We start from the raw sequence: 19377 nt of genomic DNA, 5'->3' as shown, positions 1-19377 counted from the left end.
GTCATATTTGAGATTGATGCAGATCCGATGAGAAAAAAAATAGCCCCCCCCCCCCCCTCTTATCACCTTTGCTTTTCCTTTTTTAAGGCAACTACAAATATTAGGTCCGATGAATTAATGTGTGTGATGATAAATGTTTAAAGACCTAATAGTGTTCTTGAGAACTTTCTGTGTCTCAATCAGTGACCGCTCAAGAAGATAGCCTACGTCAGCCATGAGTTTCGCTTTGTTTATGTTGTAGCTACACACTTAATTGTCTCGGGCGTTTGCTTAAAAAAAAAGAACACGTATGGAGTTAATATAACGGTCTAAAAGTTAGATTATAGTGACACATTAGAGACAGCTGATGAGGTTGGCCAATCCGTTTAACTTTTTTGGATATGATATTGTGAGCTCTATGTGCGAATTCGGAGAAGAAGCGTAGGCTGTGTTCTTTCCGTGCATCAATGTAGACAATTTTTTACTATCGCGAACTCTTGTCAGGGGAGGTCATTCATTTTGGGTGTCACCTATGACTTGAACAGATAGCCTGCTATGCCACCCGATGTAGGCTACTATTATTGTTACAGTTTTTAATCAATGCAACATTATGTGTAAAGCAACGCAATATAAACCGTAGCCTATGCAATATCCCGTCTGTTATGACATGTACAACAATGTTTTTCACAATTTGCGACGAAAGCTTTTGACTGAGCGTGTTAGCATAAAAAAAAAAAGTAATATCACTGTCATCATCGCGAACTGTTGAGTAAGTCAGTCTGTTTGTGACGCACAGACAGCCTTGTAGCCTATTTTGCTTAGGCCTCACTTTTAACGACAGTAGGTTGTGAGTGTATGTTGACAAAAAATAACCATACAATTAAAATAGTCAACTTAAAACTTTGCTATAAAATTATTAATATATTATATATATTATTAATTTATAGCACAAAACCATAACCAGTAGGCCTACCAGAACCTCGCATATTAGCGTCATGATTTGTGTGCGTCTATTTGGCAAGGCCACTAGCTGTCATGGATGCGTTGTTGCTAAAGGACGGCAAGGCAGGTGTCAAAAGTTAAAAAATAAATGGAGATGGGCAGCTGTTGGAAACGGGGGAGAACTAACAAGCCATGGTGTAAAGAAATTAAAGTGCCAGGGGTTTGCTTTTGCGCGGTTCGCTGCAAGAAAATTGTTTATGGATGCAATAGGAAAACGTTTTAGCACGCCACCAATCAGAAGACCGCCATAAGGTTAACGTTCATGCACTTCAGGACATCTTCCCTACCTGGTGCAACTAGCCACCACGACAGAGGTAGGCTACGTTTATCTATGGCTGACCGTTTTTACGTTTAGAAAGTAGGCTAGGCATGTTCTTTCATAGCGCAACACGACCTGTCCCTCACCATATCGCAACCTCTTGTCAACCTTATACAATCTGTTGCTGAAGACAAAAGCACCGTCTCCAGATTGTCGTTATCAAATGCGCAGACCTCCTGCATGAGCACACACAGACTGAGAGACTGCTCATTGAAAAACTGAGTTGTCTGTAAAACTCAAAATTACCATGTTTTCATTAAATGCGGATGAGGCAACAAATGGAAATATGAACAATATCTAGAATGTTCTGATTCGTTACTTTGATGAGGAAATGGGAAGTCTTGCAAACTTGATTTTATAGATTTTACTTGGTGTTGAATTGCATATTAACAAGAAAAAAATCTCCCCTTTAAACACTTTTGGCCTGAAGTAATTAAATAAGTAGGGTTGGGTATCGTTTGGGTTTTATCCGATACCGGTGCTAAATCGATACCTTTAAAACGGTGCCGGTGCCGAAACGGTGCCTGAACCGGTACTTTGTTTTTAAAATGTTTTAAATTAAAATGGTCTAAAGCATGAATTGCTTTTTTTATTGATGAGACAAATTTGAACATGAAATTGAACTGTTATATTCAATTTACTATCAATATCTGCCATAAGGTATGTTAAAACCGCTTGCCATAAAACTGCCAGGTCATGGACAACGGCATTTGCAAGCAAGCTAATCTAAGGGACTCTACTTTCCAGTTAATTCAGTGTGTTCCCAAATGATTCAAGAAATTGTATGTCTTGACTTAACCCATAACACGCAGTAGTTTTGAACATGTTAGGCTACATGTCGGTGTTGAAGTGTTAAGATTCCCAGCGCTAGCCAAGTAGGCATTTTAACAGCAACTATGGCTATGCGCTAACACCAGTCATCTGAGTTTAATTAGCGATAACTTACGGAGATGGTTTCAGCCTCTTTGATAGCTCAGTGACATCAGGTATGTAACCTACATATTTGTTTTTGCCAGCTAACTTTTAACATGATCTTCATATTCATTGTGATGCTATATGGACCTCATGCACATGAAAGATTAATATCATGCCATTATGTTGTTTAACACACCGTGAAATAAAGTTTTCACCTTACAACTTTGCTGATAACATTTCAAATAAATGTCAGTTAGCGCATTAGCAAGGATATTGTGTAACGCAGGGATTCCCAAACTGTGGTACGCGTACCCCCGGTGGTACGCGATCTGCTTCTAGGGGGTACGCGAGATGAAAAGGGCTATGGCGGACAGGTATAAAATGAAAATTTCAAATGTTTTGTAATTAATTCATGAATAAATACATTATTTCGAATTAGGTCATAATGATATGGAAACATGAAATTAAAGGATATCATTTATAAACTCTGTATGTGTTCATCAAAAAAAGGGCAGCTTATATTAAACATGACGCCTGGAATAGTTAATAGAATGCGTTACTTTTGAATGCGTTGGATGGTCCGTGGGGGGAAAGTTTCGCGGATATAACAGGTTTTTGAAAACAACAGAAACAGAAAGGAGGGAAGGAGCAAAGCTAGGAGTTATTTCAGATGGGCAAGAAAGGTAACATGAAGCTAGGCTTTACATTTAACAAACTAAAGGTAGCCTAAGTTTAGCCATAGGCTGTATAGCCTAATGTTGTCTAAACGAATACATTGTCATGCGTTGTTGTAGGCCTATTATAAGATATTGTATGTGGATGTAGTTAGGCTACTATGCAGGCTAATTTTCATAACTTTTTAACTGACCAAATGCACGCACCTAAAACCGGGAAACGGACAAATATTGTCAACGCGGGGGGGGGGGGTTATAGAATGCGTTACGTTTTTATGTGTTTATGTGTCGGACGGTGGGGGTACGTGAGCCGAGTCGGAATGTAGGCGGTGGTACGCGGGGGGAAAAGTTTGGGAACGCTGGTGTAAAGTATAGGCTAGGCTAGCCTACTGGATGTTGTTTCATAGCCTTTTGCTTGTGTGTAGTTAGGCCCACTGCTAGAATTTGACAGGAGCTCGCGATATCGCTTTAAAGTAAGCTATTTGGTCTCATGCAAGCTGTCAAACACTGTCCACTCATGTGGTGCACCCCTCTGGTTTATACATCCAGTGTTTATGTTAGCTAACTGTATCTGGATGTGTTGCGATCAGAGCAAGACGTTAGAGATGGCGCATGACATGCAGTGATGCCTCATATAAAAAAAAAAAAAAACGCTATTTAAGCACCTAAATGAGGCACCGAAATCCACGTTGTGATTTGATGCAGTTACTACCGTTTGTGTCGGCACCGGTGCCATATTAGAACCGTGTTTCGGTGCCCAACCCTAGACGTTAGAGATGGCGCATGACATGTAGTGATGCCTCGTATTAAAAAAAAAAAAAAACGCTATTTAAGCACCGAAATGAGGCACCGAAATCCACGTTGTGATTTGATGCAGTTACTACCGTTTGTGTCGGCACCGGTGCCATATTAGAACCGTGTTTCGGTGCCCAACCCTATAAATAAGAGTGTGTTAAAGCCTTTCTACAATATTGCTGCAGTAGAAAAGAACAGCAATGGCTAATCAGCAATGGTCAGGGATGGTACTAAAATATATTTTTGTTCATCAGGAAAACTCAATCTCAATCAAGAACACTCAATTCACCTTATTCACATGGCGGCCATTGGCGGCTAAAACGAGGCTACAGGGTACACAAACCATAGGATTGTTATGTTCTATGCATTCACCTGTAGGTGGCATTAATTATATAGTAAGTGTACCCTGTAGCCTCGTTTTGGTTTAAACAATGGCCGCTGTGTGAATAAAGCGAATACTCCCTTACTTTGCTGTTTGCATCTTTTTGTACATTAAAAACCAACAGGTCGCGACCGCAAAAGGGGTGCTATCTCTATAGGTAGATATGAACAACATATGACTTATGGCCTGAAAAAAGTTCAGTCAAACGATTTTTTTTCACTTTAATCCCTGTACTGCTGCCACTGGTCACTGCGTTACTCCTGCCACTGGTCATTGTTGTTGTTACTGCTGCCACTGGTCATTGTGATCTCCCTGCCACTGGTCATTGTGATCCCCTGGCAGCTGGACTGAGAGGCTGGCCCTTGTCCTCTCCACGTGAGTTAAAATGTAGACTTCTTCTGGCTGGACTCTCCGACCACTGGATTATAATCCAGATCATGGGTACATTATGAAAAAAACACAAACACACACACACACACACACACACACACACACAGATGTGTCCAGCAGGCCTATTGTGTGTGTGGCGGCGAGTGTGCTGTGTCATGCTTATCTGGGTCACAGGGGATTTTGGGGAGGGAGATGATTCAGGCTTGTAAGGTGACACCCTAACCTACTTCTCATCCCGCTGCCGTTCTGGTGCTGCCAGGAATCGGCTGAAATCAACCCCAACGCCTTCACACATACCTGGCTACACCACCAAGCCCAACACCTTCACACATACCTGGCTACTTTACCAACCCCAACGCCTTTACACATACCTGCCTACTCTACTAACCCCAACGCCTTCACACATACCTGGCTACTCTACCACCAACCCCAATGCCTTCACATATACAGTACCTGGCTACTCTCCCAACCCCAACGCCTTCACACATACCTGGCTACACCACCAACCCCAACGCCTTTACACATACCTGCCTACTCTACCACCAACCCCAACGCCTTCACACATACCTGCCTACTCTACCACCAACCCCAACGCCTTCACACATACCTGGCTACTCTCCCAATGCCTTCACACATACCTGGCTACTCTACCAACCCCAACGCCTTCACACATACCTGCCTACTCTACCACCAACCCCAACGCTTTCACACATACCTGCCTACTCTATCACCAACCCCAACACCTTCACACATACAGTACCTGGCTACTCTCCCAACGCCTTCACACATACCTGGCTACTCTACCAACCCCAACGCCTTCACACATACCTGGCTACACCACCAACCCCAACGCCTTCACACATACCTGGCTACTCTACTAACCCCAACACCTTCACCACATACCTGGCTACACTACCAACCCCAACGCCTTCACACATACCTGCCTACTCTACCACCAACCCCAATGCCTTCACACATACCTGGCTACACTACCAACCCCAACGCCTTCACACATACCTGCCTACTCTACCACCAACCCCAACGCCTTCACACATACAGTACCTGGCTACTCTCCCAACGCCTTCACACATACCTGGCTACTCTCCCAACACCTTCACACATACCTGGCTACTCTACCAACCCCAACGCCTTCACACATACCTGGCTACACCACCAACCCCAACGCCTTCACACATACCTGGCTACTCTACCAACCCCAACGCCTTCACCACATACCTGGCTACACTACCAACCCCAACGCCTTCACACATACCTGCCTACTCTACCACCAACCCCAACGCCTTCACACATACCTGGCTACACTACCAACCCCAACGCCTTCACACATACCTGCCTACTCTACCACCAACCCCAACGCCTTCACACATACCTGCCTACTCTACCACCAACCCCAACGCCTTCACACATACAGTACCTGGCTACTCTCCCAACGTCTTCACACATACCTGGCTACTCTCCCAACGCCTTCACACATACCTGGCTACACTACCAACCCCAACGCCTTCACCACATACCTGGCTACACTACCAACCCCAACGCCTTCACACATACCTGCCTACTCTACCACCAACCCCAACGCCTTCACACATACCTGGCTACACTACCAACCCCAACGCCTTCACACATACCTGCCTACTCTACCACCAACCCCAACGCCTTCACACATACAGTACCTGGCTACTCTCCCAACGTCTTCACACATACCTGGCTACTCTCCCAACGCCTTCACACATACCTGGCTACACTACCAACCCCAACGCCTTCACCACATACCTGGCTACACTACCAACCCCAACGCCTTCACACATACCTGGCTACTCTACCACCAACCCCAACGCCTTCACACATACCTGGCTACACTACCAACCCCAACGCCTTCACACATACCTGCCTACTCTACCACCAACCCCAACGCCTTCACACATACCTGCCTACTCTACCACCAACCCCAACGCCTTCACACATACAGTACCTGGCTACTCTCCCAACGTCTTCACACATACCTGGCTACTCTCCCAACGCCTTCACACATACCTGGCTACACTACCAACCCCAACGCCTTCACCACATACCTGGCTACACTACCAACCCCAACGCCTTCACACATACCTGCCTACTCTACCACCAACCCCAACGCCTTCACACATACCTGGCTACACTACCAACCCCAACGCCTTCACACATACCTGCCTACTCTACCACCAACCCCAACGCCTTCACACATACAGTACCTGGCTACTCTCCCAACGTCTTCACACATACCTGGCTACTCTCCCAACGCCTTCACACATACCTGGCTACACTACCAACCCCAACGCCTTCACCACATACCTGGCTACACTACCAACCCCAACGCCTTCACACATACCTGGCTACTCTACCAACCCCAACGCCTTCACACATACCTGCCGACTCTACCAATGTTCACCTGTGCTTACCTGTGTTCCTCTATGATCTCCTTTTTGTCACACCCTCCTTTACCTGTGCTTACCTGTCCTTCACCTGTGTGCAGACAATATAGAGTGTAACCAGCAGTGACCACTGAGACGAGACCAAGTGTGTCACCCCTCTGAGCTGTGTGTGTGCGTGCGTGCATGTGTGCGTGTCTGTGTGCGTGCGTGCGTGTGTGTGTGTGTCTCACTGTCTTTCTCATAAACTGTTTAGCTTCACATCTGTTGCGTCTAGACCTCCTCCTCTGTGTTTAAATATAGATGTGAAATCCTCTATGACCAGGGAAGTCTAGGTGAAGATTAACTATGTACACAGAAAAGATGCACGACTCAACACACACACACACACACACACACACACACACACTTAAGCGTCTGTATTGTATTCTCTGGGATGGGGAGGGTCAGTCAGCTGTTGAGGGAAGTGATGTTTAATCCCGCTGCCCTAAAGAGGCTCTGAAGGAGCACCAGACCAGTGGGCAATATTGCTACAGCTGCATCTATACTGAGCACCAGTGGGCAATATTGCTACAGCTGCATCTATCTATACTGAGCACCAGCGGGCAATATTGCTACAGCTGCATGTATATATACTGAGGGAAGCTGGCTTTTCATTAGCACACACACAGTTCAGAAAAGCAACTGTATGTAATAGCTTTATGGTGTGTGAGGTGGTGGATGAGAGATCTGTGGTGTGTGAGGTGGTGTGAGAGATCTGTGGTGTGAGGTGGTGTGTGAGATCTGTGGTGTGAGAGATCTGTGGTGTGTGAGATCTGTGGTGTGTGAGATGATGTGTGAGATCTGTGGTGTGAGAGATCTGTGGTGTGTGAGATAGATATGTGGTGTGTGAGATCTGTGGTGTGTGAGGTGTGTGTGGTGTGTGAGGTGTGTGAGATCCGCTTAAGCTCCTGCTGTTGCAGAAGTGGATGCTCCCAATCTAGTAGCCACAGCTGCCCACTGTCACTGGTGCTGCTGCTAAGAAACTCAACAGAATAAAGACGATAATAAAGCATGTGCAAGACCCCCGCCACCCCAGCAGATCACTGAGGCTAGAGTCGCGTTTACTAACAGCATGTGATGACCACATCCTGTCTGCTGAGAGAACAACCCAAAAGATATCATCACTACACCCCCATCCCGTATTATCCCATGACACAAATCAAAGCCACATGCCATGATTTAGCCTTAATCCCACAACATTAGATATCATTTCTGCAAGCTGATCTCATTAGATATAATTTCTGCAAGCTGATCTCATTAGATCTCATTTCTGCAAGCTGCCATTTTTACTGAGCCTGATTCAACACTCACACTTCAGCACTACATTCATCACTTCATCACTTCAGCATCTCATTCATCACTTCATCACTTCAGCATCTCATTCATCACATCATCACATCATCACTTCAGCACTACATTCATCACTTCATCACTTCAGCACTACATTCATCACTTCATCATTTCAGCACTACATTCATCACTTCAGCACTTCAGCACTACATTCATCACTTCATCACTTCAGCATCTCATTCATCACATCATCACATCAGCATTTCATTCATCACTTCATCACATCAGCATCTCAGAGAGGACTGAGAGAGCCTGTGTTTGTCTTCATCCCTCACCTCCAAAGCCAGGCCTCATAGCAAAGTCATGGTCCTCAATCCTCAGTAGCTGTTCGGATTTTATGAGCAGAGACTTGGTGCTGTCTGATTTCTTCATTTTAAAGTCTATCCGCCTGGAGAGAGAGAGAGGAAGGTTTAGTTTCCATTTTTAAAATATCTTTGAGGTTTCGGAGACAGAGAAGGATGAAAGAGAAACTGAGAGAGAGGGAGAGAGATGAATAGAGAGGGAGAGAGAGAAAGGGGGAGAGAGAGATGGGCAAATGAGAGAGAAGATTGTGTGTGTGTATGAGAGAGAGAGAGAGTGAGTGTGTGTCTGTGTCTCTCTCTGTTTGTGTGTGTGTGCGTGTGTGTGTGTGACTGAGAGAGTGAGAGAGAGAAGTCATCAGTAGTCAACATCTGTTTGAGTTCTAAACTGATTCTTCACTGCTCAGATTACTAAACAACAAAACCAAAACAGACATAAGAACACTAACCACCATAAGAACACTAACCACCACTAGCTCATAAGAACACTAACCACCATAAGAACACTAACCACCACTAGCTCATAAGAACACTAACCACCATAAGAACACTAACCACCACTAGCTCATAAGAACACTAACCACCACTAGCTCATAAGAACACTAACCACCACTAGAACACTAACCACCACTAGCTCATAAGAACACTAACCACCACTAGAACACTAACCACAACAAGCTCAGGGTGTAATAGGGAGATGTTATATTCATTCCATTTTAACATGAAGAAAAAATAAATACAAAATGTACATTACAGCTAAATCATTTCATATATCCACATATCTGTACAAAAGGTCTTTTTAATGGCAGTGCTGATAACAAGGTTGTACCCTGTACCCTGCGCTGCCAGTGCCTGGTTACTTGGTCACGTCTCTGTGCTCTACTGAATATGCTGCAGCTCTGCTCAGTGCCACAAGGCTTAACTCACCTTTAGACTGTTTAACACACACACACACACACACACACACACACACACGTACGCACACACACACACACACGTACGTACACACACATACACACACACGTACGTACACACACACACGTACGTACACACACACACACACACACACACGTACGCACACACACACACACACACACACAGCTAATCTGCAGGACAACATGGGGAAATAGGGTAGGTCTTCCTGCGCTCACTGATGTGTGTCTCAGCCTTGGGTGACACGCACCACAAAGATCACATAACCGTACAGCAGACCTGAGACTCACGCACACGAGAACACACACCTGCAACACACACTTTTAACACCTGTAGCACTGCACACACATAGACAAACACATGCACGCACGCATATGCATGATTGGAAATGTTGCCAACGAGTCGACTGGGGAAAGAGTTGACTGCAGCACAGCTGGTTGCAGGATATAAACAAACACACACACAGACACACACACACACACACACACACACACACACAGTACCAAAGCACTCTCTGAACATCAAACAAACAGGGGCATCAAAGTAAAGGTTATCCCTCAGTAATGCACAAAAGACACAACCATAAACAAGTGCACCCCACCCAGGGACAGTCTGGTCAAACAACACTCACACAACACTCACTCCACTGCAGGGCAGAGTACACGCTGCCAAACAAGCCCATGCAAATATCTCGGCTGAATCAGCGGAGAGATGAAAGTCAACAGCTGCCGACTACAACAGATCTCTGAGAGGGAGAGGGGCAGAAATAAACAACAGCCAAATGGACTCTCCAAATATTGTGTTTGGAGCAACCACAACAACCACAACAACCACAACATGTGTGTCGCTCTCTTACTCTCTGAGAAACACACTGACTCACTCACACACACAGGCTTATTCTCATCCTGATTACTGGACCAAACCTATCCTGCGTTGGGATCTTTGAGTGTCCATACTATAAGCTACCCAACTGAAGTACTCTCCCGACACTCAACCCTCACCCTCCATGTTTGTGCCCCCCCCCACACACTCCCCCCCCCCCCCCTCCATGTTTGTGCCCCCCCCCCACCTCACCCTCCATGTTTGTGCCGGGTCTTCTCCCCCAGGAAGACGTCCTTGCTCCTCTTGCGGCCGTTGGGCAGATGGGTGCTGCCGCCCAGGGCTAGTGGGTACAGGCAGACCAGGCATGCCCAGCGCAGGGCCATCTGGTGAACGTTCATGCCGACCCGATGCCCCGCACTCCACGATGCCCCGCACTCTGTATGGTAGGGTAGGGATGGCAGGGGGCGGGTAGGGGGGGTGGTCGGTGGTCCTTTGGGAGTGGTGCCCTCACCCGCAGGTCTGTGAGCCGGTGCCACCGGAACGTGCCCCACACGGTGACTCGTCCATCACCCGGCTGCGGTTCTAAGTCCTGGACGAATGCATACTCATCTTTCTCTCTCTCCGTCTCTCTCTCTCTCTCTCTCTCTCTCCGTCTCTCCGTCTCTCTCTCTCCCTCTTTTTCTCTTCTCTGTGAGTCGGCGGGCGGTAAGTCCTGCTGGCCGCCTGTCTTCCTCACATGATCCCCGATGTGATCCCGCGCTGTCTATTCCTCTGCACGCTCCTCTTTCTCCCTACCAGTGTGAGTGTGTGTGTGTGTGTGTGCATGGAGGGGATTTGTGTGTAAGTGTGTGATGCTGCCCTGTCAATCTTTCTCTCTCTGTCACTCTCTCTCTTTCTCTCTGTTCTCATATATCTTTTTCCCGCTCCCCCCTCTCTCCCTCTCTCTCTCTCTCTCTCTCTGCGACTCCCTAGTGCACAGCCTGTTCTCCCAGTACACTGGCGCACTGTGGCCTGATTAAAACCAAATATCAATTTATTCCTATAATGACAAAGGAATGACGTTAATTCCCCCTAATCTTCTTATGCCTGCCAGCTGAAATCTTTCACTAACCTACAAACTGAAGCCATCTCTCTCTCTCTCTCTCTCTCTCTCTCTCTCTGTGTGTCTGTGTCTGTGTGTGTGTGTGTGTGTAGACTCGATGAGAAGGGGAGGGATAGACAGGATAATACTATATGTGTGTGTGTGTGTAGACTCGATGGATAATACTATATGTGTGTTTGTCTTGCTGGAGCTTCCAGACTGGCAAAGAAAGAAAAAAAATTCACACAAGCAGACGACTTCCCAGATCATTTAACGGGAGCTTTTCCCAGGATTGTCCGAGCTGATCATCTGAAAGGAATGAAAGTTGTGAGAGAGATGTGAATGAGCAAGAGGGATGCTGAGGACTCTACTGGGATGCTGAGGACTCTACTGGGCTACTGAGGACTCTACTGGGCTGCTGAGGACTCTACTGGGCTGCTGAGGACTCTACTGGGCTGCTGAGGACTCTAGTGCAGTAGAATGCTGAGGACTCTACTGGGCTACTGAGGACTTTACTGGGCTGCTGAGGACTCTACTGGGCTACTGAGGACTCTACTGGGCTACTGAGGACTCTAGTGCAGTAGAATGCTGAGGACTCTACTGGGCTACTGAGGACTTTACTGGGCTGCTGAGGACTCTACTGGGCTACTGAGGACTCTACTGGGCTACTGAGGACTCTAGTGCAGTAGAATGCTGAGGACTCTACTGGGCTACTGAGGACTCTACTGGGCTGCTGAGGACTCTACTGGGCTACTGAGGACTCTAGTGCAGTAGAATGCTGAGGACTCTACTGGGCTTCTGAGGACTTTACTGGGCTGCTGAGGACTCTACTGGGCTACTGAGGACTCTACTGGGCTACTGAGGACTCTAGTGCAGTAGAATGCTGAGGACTTTACTGGGCTGCTGAGGACTCTACTGGGCTACTGAGGACTCTACTGGGCTACTGAGGACTCTAGTGCAGTAGAATGCTGAGGACTCTACTGGGCTACTGAGGACTTTACTGGGCTGCTGAGGACTCTACTGGGCTACTGAGGACTCTACTGGGCTACTGAGGACTCTAGTGCAGTAGAATGCTGAGGATTCTACTGGGCTACTGAGGACCTTACTGGGCTGCTGAGGACTCCACTGGGCTGCTGAGGACTCTACTGGGCTACTGAGGACTCTACTGGGCTGCTGAGGACTCTAGTGCAGTAGAATGCTGAGGACTCTACTGGGCTACTGAGGACTTTACTGGGCTACTGAGGACTCTACTGGGCTACTGAGGACTCTAGTGCAGTAGAATGCTGAGGACTCTACTGGGCTACTGAGGACTTTACTGGGCTGCTGAGGACTCTACTGGGCTACTGAGGACTCTACTGGGCTACTGAGGACTCTAGTGCAGTAGAATGCTGAGGACTCTACTGGGCTACTGAGGACTTTACTGGGCTGCTGAGGACTCTACTGGGCTACTGAGGACTCTACTGGGCTACTGAGGACTCTAGTGCAGTAGAATGCTGAGGATTCTACTGGGCTACTGAGGACCTTACTGGGCTGCTGAGGACTCTACTGGGCTGCTGAGGACTCTACTGGGCTGCTGAGGACTCTACTGGGCTACTGAGGACTCTACTGGGCTACTGAGGACTCTAGTGGGCTGCTGAGGACTCTACTGGGATGCTGAGGGCTCTAGTGCAGTAGAATGCTGAGGACTCTAGAATGCTGTGGGCTCTAGTGCAGTAGAATGCTGAGGACTCTACTGTGATGCTGAGGGCTCTAGTGCAGTAGAATTCTGAGGACTCTACTGTGATGCTGAGGGCTCTAGTGCAGTAGAATGCTGAGGACTCTAGAATGCTGTGGGCTCTAGTGCAGTAGAATGCTGAGGACTCTACTGTGATGCTGAGGGCTCTAGTGCAGTAGAATGCTGAGGACTCTACTCGGTTGCTGAGGGCTCTACTGGGCTGCTGAGGATTTACTGGGCTGCTGTGGGCTCTAGTGCAGTAGAATGCTGAGGACTCTAGAATGCTGTGGGCTCTAGTGCAGTAGAATGCTGAGGACTCTACTGTGATGCTGAGGGCTCTAGTGCAGTAGAATGCTGAGGACTCTAGAATGCTGTGGGCTCTAGTGCAGTAGAATGCTGAGGGCTCTGGATTTGTCAGCAGCAGCATGCTCTGGTGCTGAAGGGACAGATCAGAAAAGAGCTGACTGCAGCCAGGATCTGGCCCAGATCTGGCTTGAATTCAAGAAATTGATTGCGTATTCATGAGTGAATGAATATTTGTTTATTTGGGCTGCAATGGCGTCTCTGTGGTTACTGGTGACACTCTTGTCATCTTCTGAAACAATATCTTCTATATCTAGAAAAAAGCAGACCTTCTAAAACTCTGCGAGATATTCATTCTGAGAGACAGCAGTTTGAAATCTAAATAACATCTAAATAACATTTTCTGTCTATTTTGCATCATGACATTATTATAAATTATAGCCTCAGCACAGTATGATAAATTATAGCCTCATTTTCATTTAGGACACTGGAACTACCTGTTGCCCCTGTAAGAGGACAAGAGCTTTGTTTCATCTTGAGCCCCAACTTTACTGAGGTGCTCATACGCAATAACATTCATTCATCTACTTCTCATTCGTTCCTGTCATCTGCTCTCACCACCAATCAAAACACAGTCCTCTCTGGACCCAGTGTAGACTATGCTGCAAAGATGGATGACATGAGATAAGAGAAAGACAAATTGATGGAGGGATGAATGACATGAGATAAAAGAAAGACAAATTGATGAAGGGATGAGGAAAGAGAAACAGAAAAAGAAGAATGAAAGATAAAGGCCTATTCACACCAAAGATTCACGATGAAATGAGCTGCAACATTCTATAAACCAGCAACTTGCTGCAGCATTCTAAAACCGTGCAACTGTGACTAGACATGAATGTGTGAGTGCAACTCCGCTGCAACTCCTTTGAATTAGATTCAGCGCAACATTCACTCACATATTCATGTCTAGTCACAGTTGCACAGTTTTAGAATGTTGCAGCTCATCTCATCACGAATCTTCAACGGTTTTGTCTCATTGTAAATCTCTGGTGTGAATTGGGCCCAAGATGTTGAACTTGAGTCTTCTCTGGGACACGGGCCCCTGGTCAGAATAGGGTCAGCAGATTACATAAGAGAAGAAGCATGTCCCAGTGTACACAATTTATATGCAAGCACTTCACAAACAATCACACACACACACACACACACACACACACACACACACACCTCATCCTGTGCAAGCACTTCACAAACAATCACACACACACACCTCATCCTGTGCAAGCACTTCACAAACAATCCCTTCACACTGAACTACGCAAGCAGCAGCTCTAAACAGCAGCTGGCCAGACAACACCGATGAGTCCATGAGCCAGACAAGCGGCAAACAGACAGACATGAGGAAGTGAAGAGTGGTTAGCATCACAGTCTGGTTAGCATCACAGTGAAGAGTGGTTAGCATCACAGTCTGGTTAGCATCACAGTCTGGTTAGCATCACAGTGAAGAGTGGTTAGCATCCCAGTCTGGTTAGCATCACAGTCTGGTTAGCATCACAGTGAAGAGTGGTTAGCATCATAGTGAAGAGTGGTTAGCATCACAGTCTGGTTAGCATCACAGTGAAGAGTGGTTAGCATCACAGTCTGGTTAGCATCACAGTCTGGTTAGCATCACAGTGAAGAGTGGTTAGCATCACAGTCTGGTTAGCATCACAGTCTAGCATGAGGAAGTGAAGACTGGTTAGCATCACAGTCTGGTTAGCATCACAGTGAAGAGTGGTTAGCATCCCAGCCTGAGGAGACCTTTGGACAGGACAGCATGTGTGTGTGTGGTGTGTTTAGGTGTGTGGGTGAAGACTGGTTAGCATCACAGTCTGAGGAGACCTTTGGAGAGGACAGCTTGTGCTTCTCTCACTTGCTTTAATGTGTGTTTAGAGACGGTTCACTAACTCTAGATGATTAAGGTTTGTCTGCCATCTTCACGTCATTCACTCCAAAAGAGTTGAGCCTAAACAACAACCAATGTTTTTTTAAGTTAAGGAATATGATCTTTGCCATAGTGCTGCAATAAACATGTATTACAGTTTAACACACTGAACGTATGTACACAATTGCACACATTACTCCATTATGTAAGTAACTACACGTTAGTACACAATTGTACACATTACTCCATTATGTAAGTAACTACACGTTAGTACACTATTACTCCATTATGTAAGTAACTACACTTTAGTACACTATTACTCCATTATGTAAGTAACTACACGTTAGTACACTGCATCTGTAACTGCATGTTAGTACACTATATATATATTTATTATACGGCTCTTCACAATGCTAGTAGAACGCTCCATTGACTTGAATAGGATTTCCCAAAGTTCTAGCGGTAAGATATATTCATGTAATTACCGATGCAAACATATAATTACCGCTGTCAATGGCAACGGGTTTTGTGCTTCTGATACGTCTTTCATATCACTACGCAAGGACTGGAACTTCATTCAAACGTGAAAGCAGACGGTTGATCAGCTGTGTTCTAAAGAATGTTTGATTCAAGTTCAGCAGCGTGTGTTGTTGCGAACTATTTGTTTCTCAGCAAATGCCACGATGAACGGTAACAAATAGGCTAGGTTATGTAAGCTAAAGTGATATCGTGGGGAGTTTATTATTTCGTTTTGGCAAGTAGCCGTATAATAAGCGGGATAATGTATAGAACGCCGGTCATTACTGTGAAAATAAGTCCCTTCAGGGCGGAACAAGACCCCTCCGCTGCGCGTCGGGGTCCGTTTCGCCCTGTCAGGACTTATTAGGACCCTATACCTACGAGCCTACTTCAGTCCATCAGCCCGACCATCGCACCAGCTATCACACACGTGATCAATGCCTCGCTAACCTCCGGCACATTTCCAACAGCGTTCAAAACGGCCCGGGTAACACCGTTACTTAAGAAAGCTTCTCTCAACCCTGCTCAAGTCGAGAACTACCGCCCTGTCTCACTCCTGCCTTTCTTATCCAAAGGCATTGAACGAGCAGTCTCCAAACAGGTCTCTGACTTCCTTTCACAGAACAACCTTCTGGATCCAAATCAGTCTGGGTTCAAAAGCGGCCACTCTACCGAAACGGCTCTGCTGTCTGTAACAGAAGCCTTAAAAGAAGCCAGGGCGACCGCTCGGTCATCAGTACTCATTCTGCTTGACTTATCGGCTGCCTTTGACACGGTTAATCACCGCATCCTTCTCTCTATACTCGCTAACATGGGAATCTCCGGTTCTGCTCTCTCCTGGTTTGAATCCTACCTCACAGGACGCTCGTTTAACGTATCATGGCTTGGTCAGCTATCTGCACCTCACCATCTCACCACAGGGGTCCCCCAGGGCTCAGTACTGGGCCCCCTTCTCTTTGCTATCTACACCACCTCCTTGGGACAGATTATCCGTTCGCATGGCTTCTCATACCACTGCTATGCAGACGACACACAGCTCTATCTGTCCTTTCCACCTGATGACCCCTTGGTTTCAGCACGGATCTCGGATTGCCTCTCAGACATAGCTACATGGATGAAGGCACACCACCTCCAGCTGAACCTCTCAAAGACTGAACTGCTGGTCCTCCCAGCTAAACCTACCATACACCACGACATCAACATCAAATTTGACTCTCTGTCTGTTTCACCTACCAGGACTGCAAGAAATCTAGGAGTTGTTCTCGACAACCAACTAAACTTCTCAGATCATGTTGCCTCAGTCGCCCGGTCATGCCGTTTTGCACTCTACAATATACGGAAAATCAGGACTTACTTAAATCAAGATGCCACCCAACTTCTGGTTCAGGCAATAGTCATCTCACGACTCGACTACTGCAACGCCCTCCTGACAGGTCTCCCAGCCTGCACAGTGAAACCACTTCAGATGATCCAGAACGCGGCGGCGCGCCTGGTCTACAACCAACCCAAGAGGGCACATGTTACCCCGCTACTCATCCAGCTACATTGGCTACCTATGGCGGCCCGCATCAAATTCAAGGCTCTAACGCTTGCCTACAAAGTAGTCTCCGGTTCTGCTCCCACCTACTTGAATGCCTTCATACAGACATACGCTACCTCCAGACCGCTGCGCTCCTCAGACGAACGACGTCTAGCTCTACCTCCGGTACGCTCAGGCCAATCCAAACTTTTCTCATCTGTTGTTCCTCGCTGGTGGAACACACTGCCAGTTCCTACAAGGGCAGGGACATCCCTCTCCATTTTCAAAAAACTCCTGAAGACCCAGCTCTTTAGAGAACATCTCCTCTCATAGCAACACTTACAACAAGTCTTGCTGATCCTAGCACTCACCAGCCGTCTTAAACTGACACGTAACTGTTAAAAACAGCACTCACTGATGCACTTATTCTTACTGTACTCTAATGTTTTTTAAATTGTCCTAATATTGTTGAGAATTGCTCTAAACTTAAACTGTTTACCATATTGTTAGTCGCTTTGGCTAAAAATGCGTCAGCCAAATGTAATGTAATGTAATGTAATGTAATTTTCCCAATGACCGGCGTTCTATACATTATCCCTTACGTAAGGGATAATGGACGACACAGTGGTCTGTTCACAGAAATGAATGCACGGTCGAGGTTGTAAAACGGCCCCGACGCGAAGCGAACCTTGTAAGTGCATTAATTTCTGTGAACAGACCACCGTGGAGTCCATTATCCCGCATTATGCACTGTTGCCACTTGTGTTCATTTCCTGTTACAATTTAAACGTTTTAATCACTAAAACTGTCTTGTTTGTAGAACTAATTTCTTCCGACACATATCAACTAATTTCTCAACTCACAGGACAAACTGCCGTTACTAGTTCTAAATGGATGGTTGCTACGGCCAAAGGCCAGTCGTTAGTTCTATCTCTCCCGTTGTCAAGCGGGCGTATCCCAAGATTCTGATGAACTTTAGCTTTGAAACATCGCTATTTTACTTAGCCTGCTGTCATCCATCTAGCTAAAAGCCACCTCCATCATATGCTACAATGTTGCAATGTTCTGAACGTCTGCATTTTACAGCTCGGATGCAACGTGACAGTTCATTTAAACTTCACAAAGAGTTCGGCGAATTAATATACAAGTGTGATATGGCCAAAAAATGGATCTACTTCATAGGTGTGCAGATAACATACGGTTAATGGTCGTTCTAAATTACGTAGGACAATGGGAAATTCAACCAAGCAGTGGAATAAATATATATATGGGCCATTCTACCGAATTCGTGCAAATTCAGAGGTTGAAACATTTTGAAAAAAGTGTCTTTTTTCCCCAAAACTTTTTATTCACATGCATTGTATAACATCTAAGGTACACATTTCTAATAATTGGACATTTTAATTTCATATTGTCTTTTTGTACAGTTTTGGAATGTTTTCCTTCTCCCAAAATGTGTCACTACCGAAACACAATAAAAATTAACAAAATAAGAAGTTTTATGATAACCTATCAGGAATTTCTTTACATATACCTTCTAAAAATATTTTGTAGAATTTTCTTAAAGCATTTCCATGATTCAACTGATAACAATAATATTTTTTAACACAAAATAAAGGTCATTTATGAGATTAATTGCATTTTAAAAACAATATTTCTTTGTAAAACGCATAAAGTTGATCATACCGTTTTCAAATTTAAGGATGTATTACTATAAATATATATTTAACCAAACACCACCCTGTTATCTTGTCAGATGATTAGATATAATCTTTTTTTAACAAAACATCCCATGTTTCGGTTGTGACAGCACATGTTCGGTAGTGACGGTAGTGTTTCGGTAGTGACTACTACATCAGACTGCCAGTATTTTGTGTTGATAAAAATGACAAATAAGTCACAAATGTTGCACATAATGCAGCTAGCACATTTAACAGACATATATATATTTTCTTTTTAAAGAAATTACACTGAACAGCTGATGGA

The 19377-nt window shown here is 45.6% G+C and overlaps 1 protein-coding gene across 1 annotated transcript in view; it reads right to left on the bottom strand.

Annotated features, from left to right (window-relative positions):
- The window catches only part of gabrr3a (gamma-aminobutyric acid type A receptor subunit rho3a), a 53386-nt gene extending 42657 nt beyond the window's left edge, over positions 1-10729 (bottom strand). The window contains exons 1-2 of the mRNA XM_076273740.1: positions 10584-10729; positions 8553-8665 (exon numbers count right to left, since the gene is read on the bottom strand). Coding sequence (XP_076129855.1) covers positions 8553-8665; positions 10584-10729 — 259 coding nt within the window. The remainder of the gene's footprint in view (positions 1-8552; positions 8666-10583) is intronic.
- Positions 10730-19377: the final 8648 nt, after the last annotated feature.

The sequence above is a fragment of the Alosa pseudoharengus genome, unplaced genomic scaffold, assembly GCF_046254945.1.
Source record: "Alosa pseudoharengus isolate Yale_2024_CS ecotype anadromous, Long Island Sound unplaced genomic scaffold, YU_APseudo_1.1 YU_APseudo_1.1_scf_8, whole genome shotgun sequence".
Classification (NCBI taxonomy): Eukaryota; Metazoa; Chordata; class Actinopteri; order Clupeiformes; family Clupeidae; genus Alosa; species Alosa pseudoharengus.
This window is presented reverse-complemented; position numbering and strand designations above follow the sequence as displayed.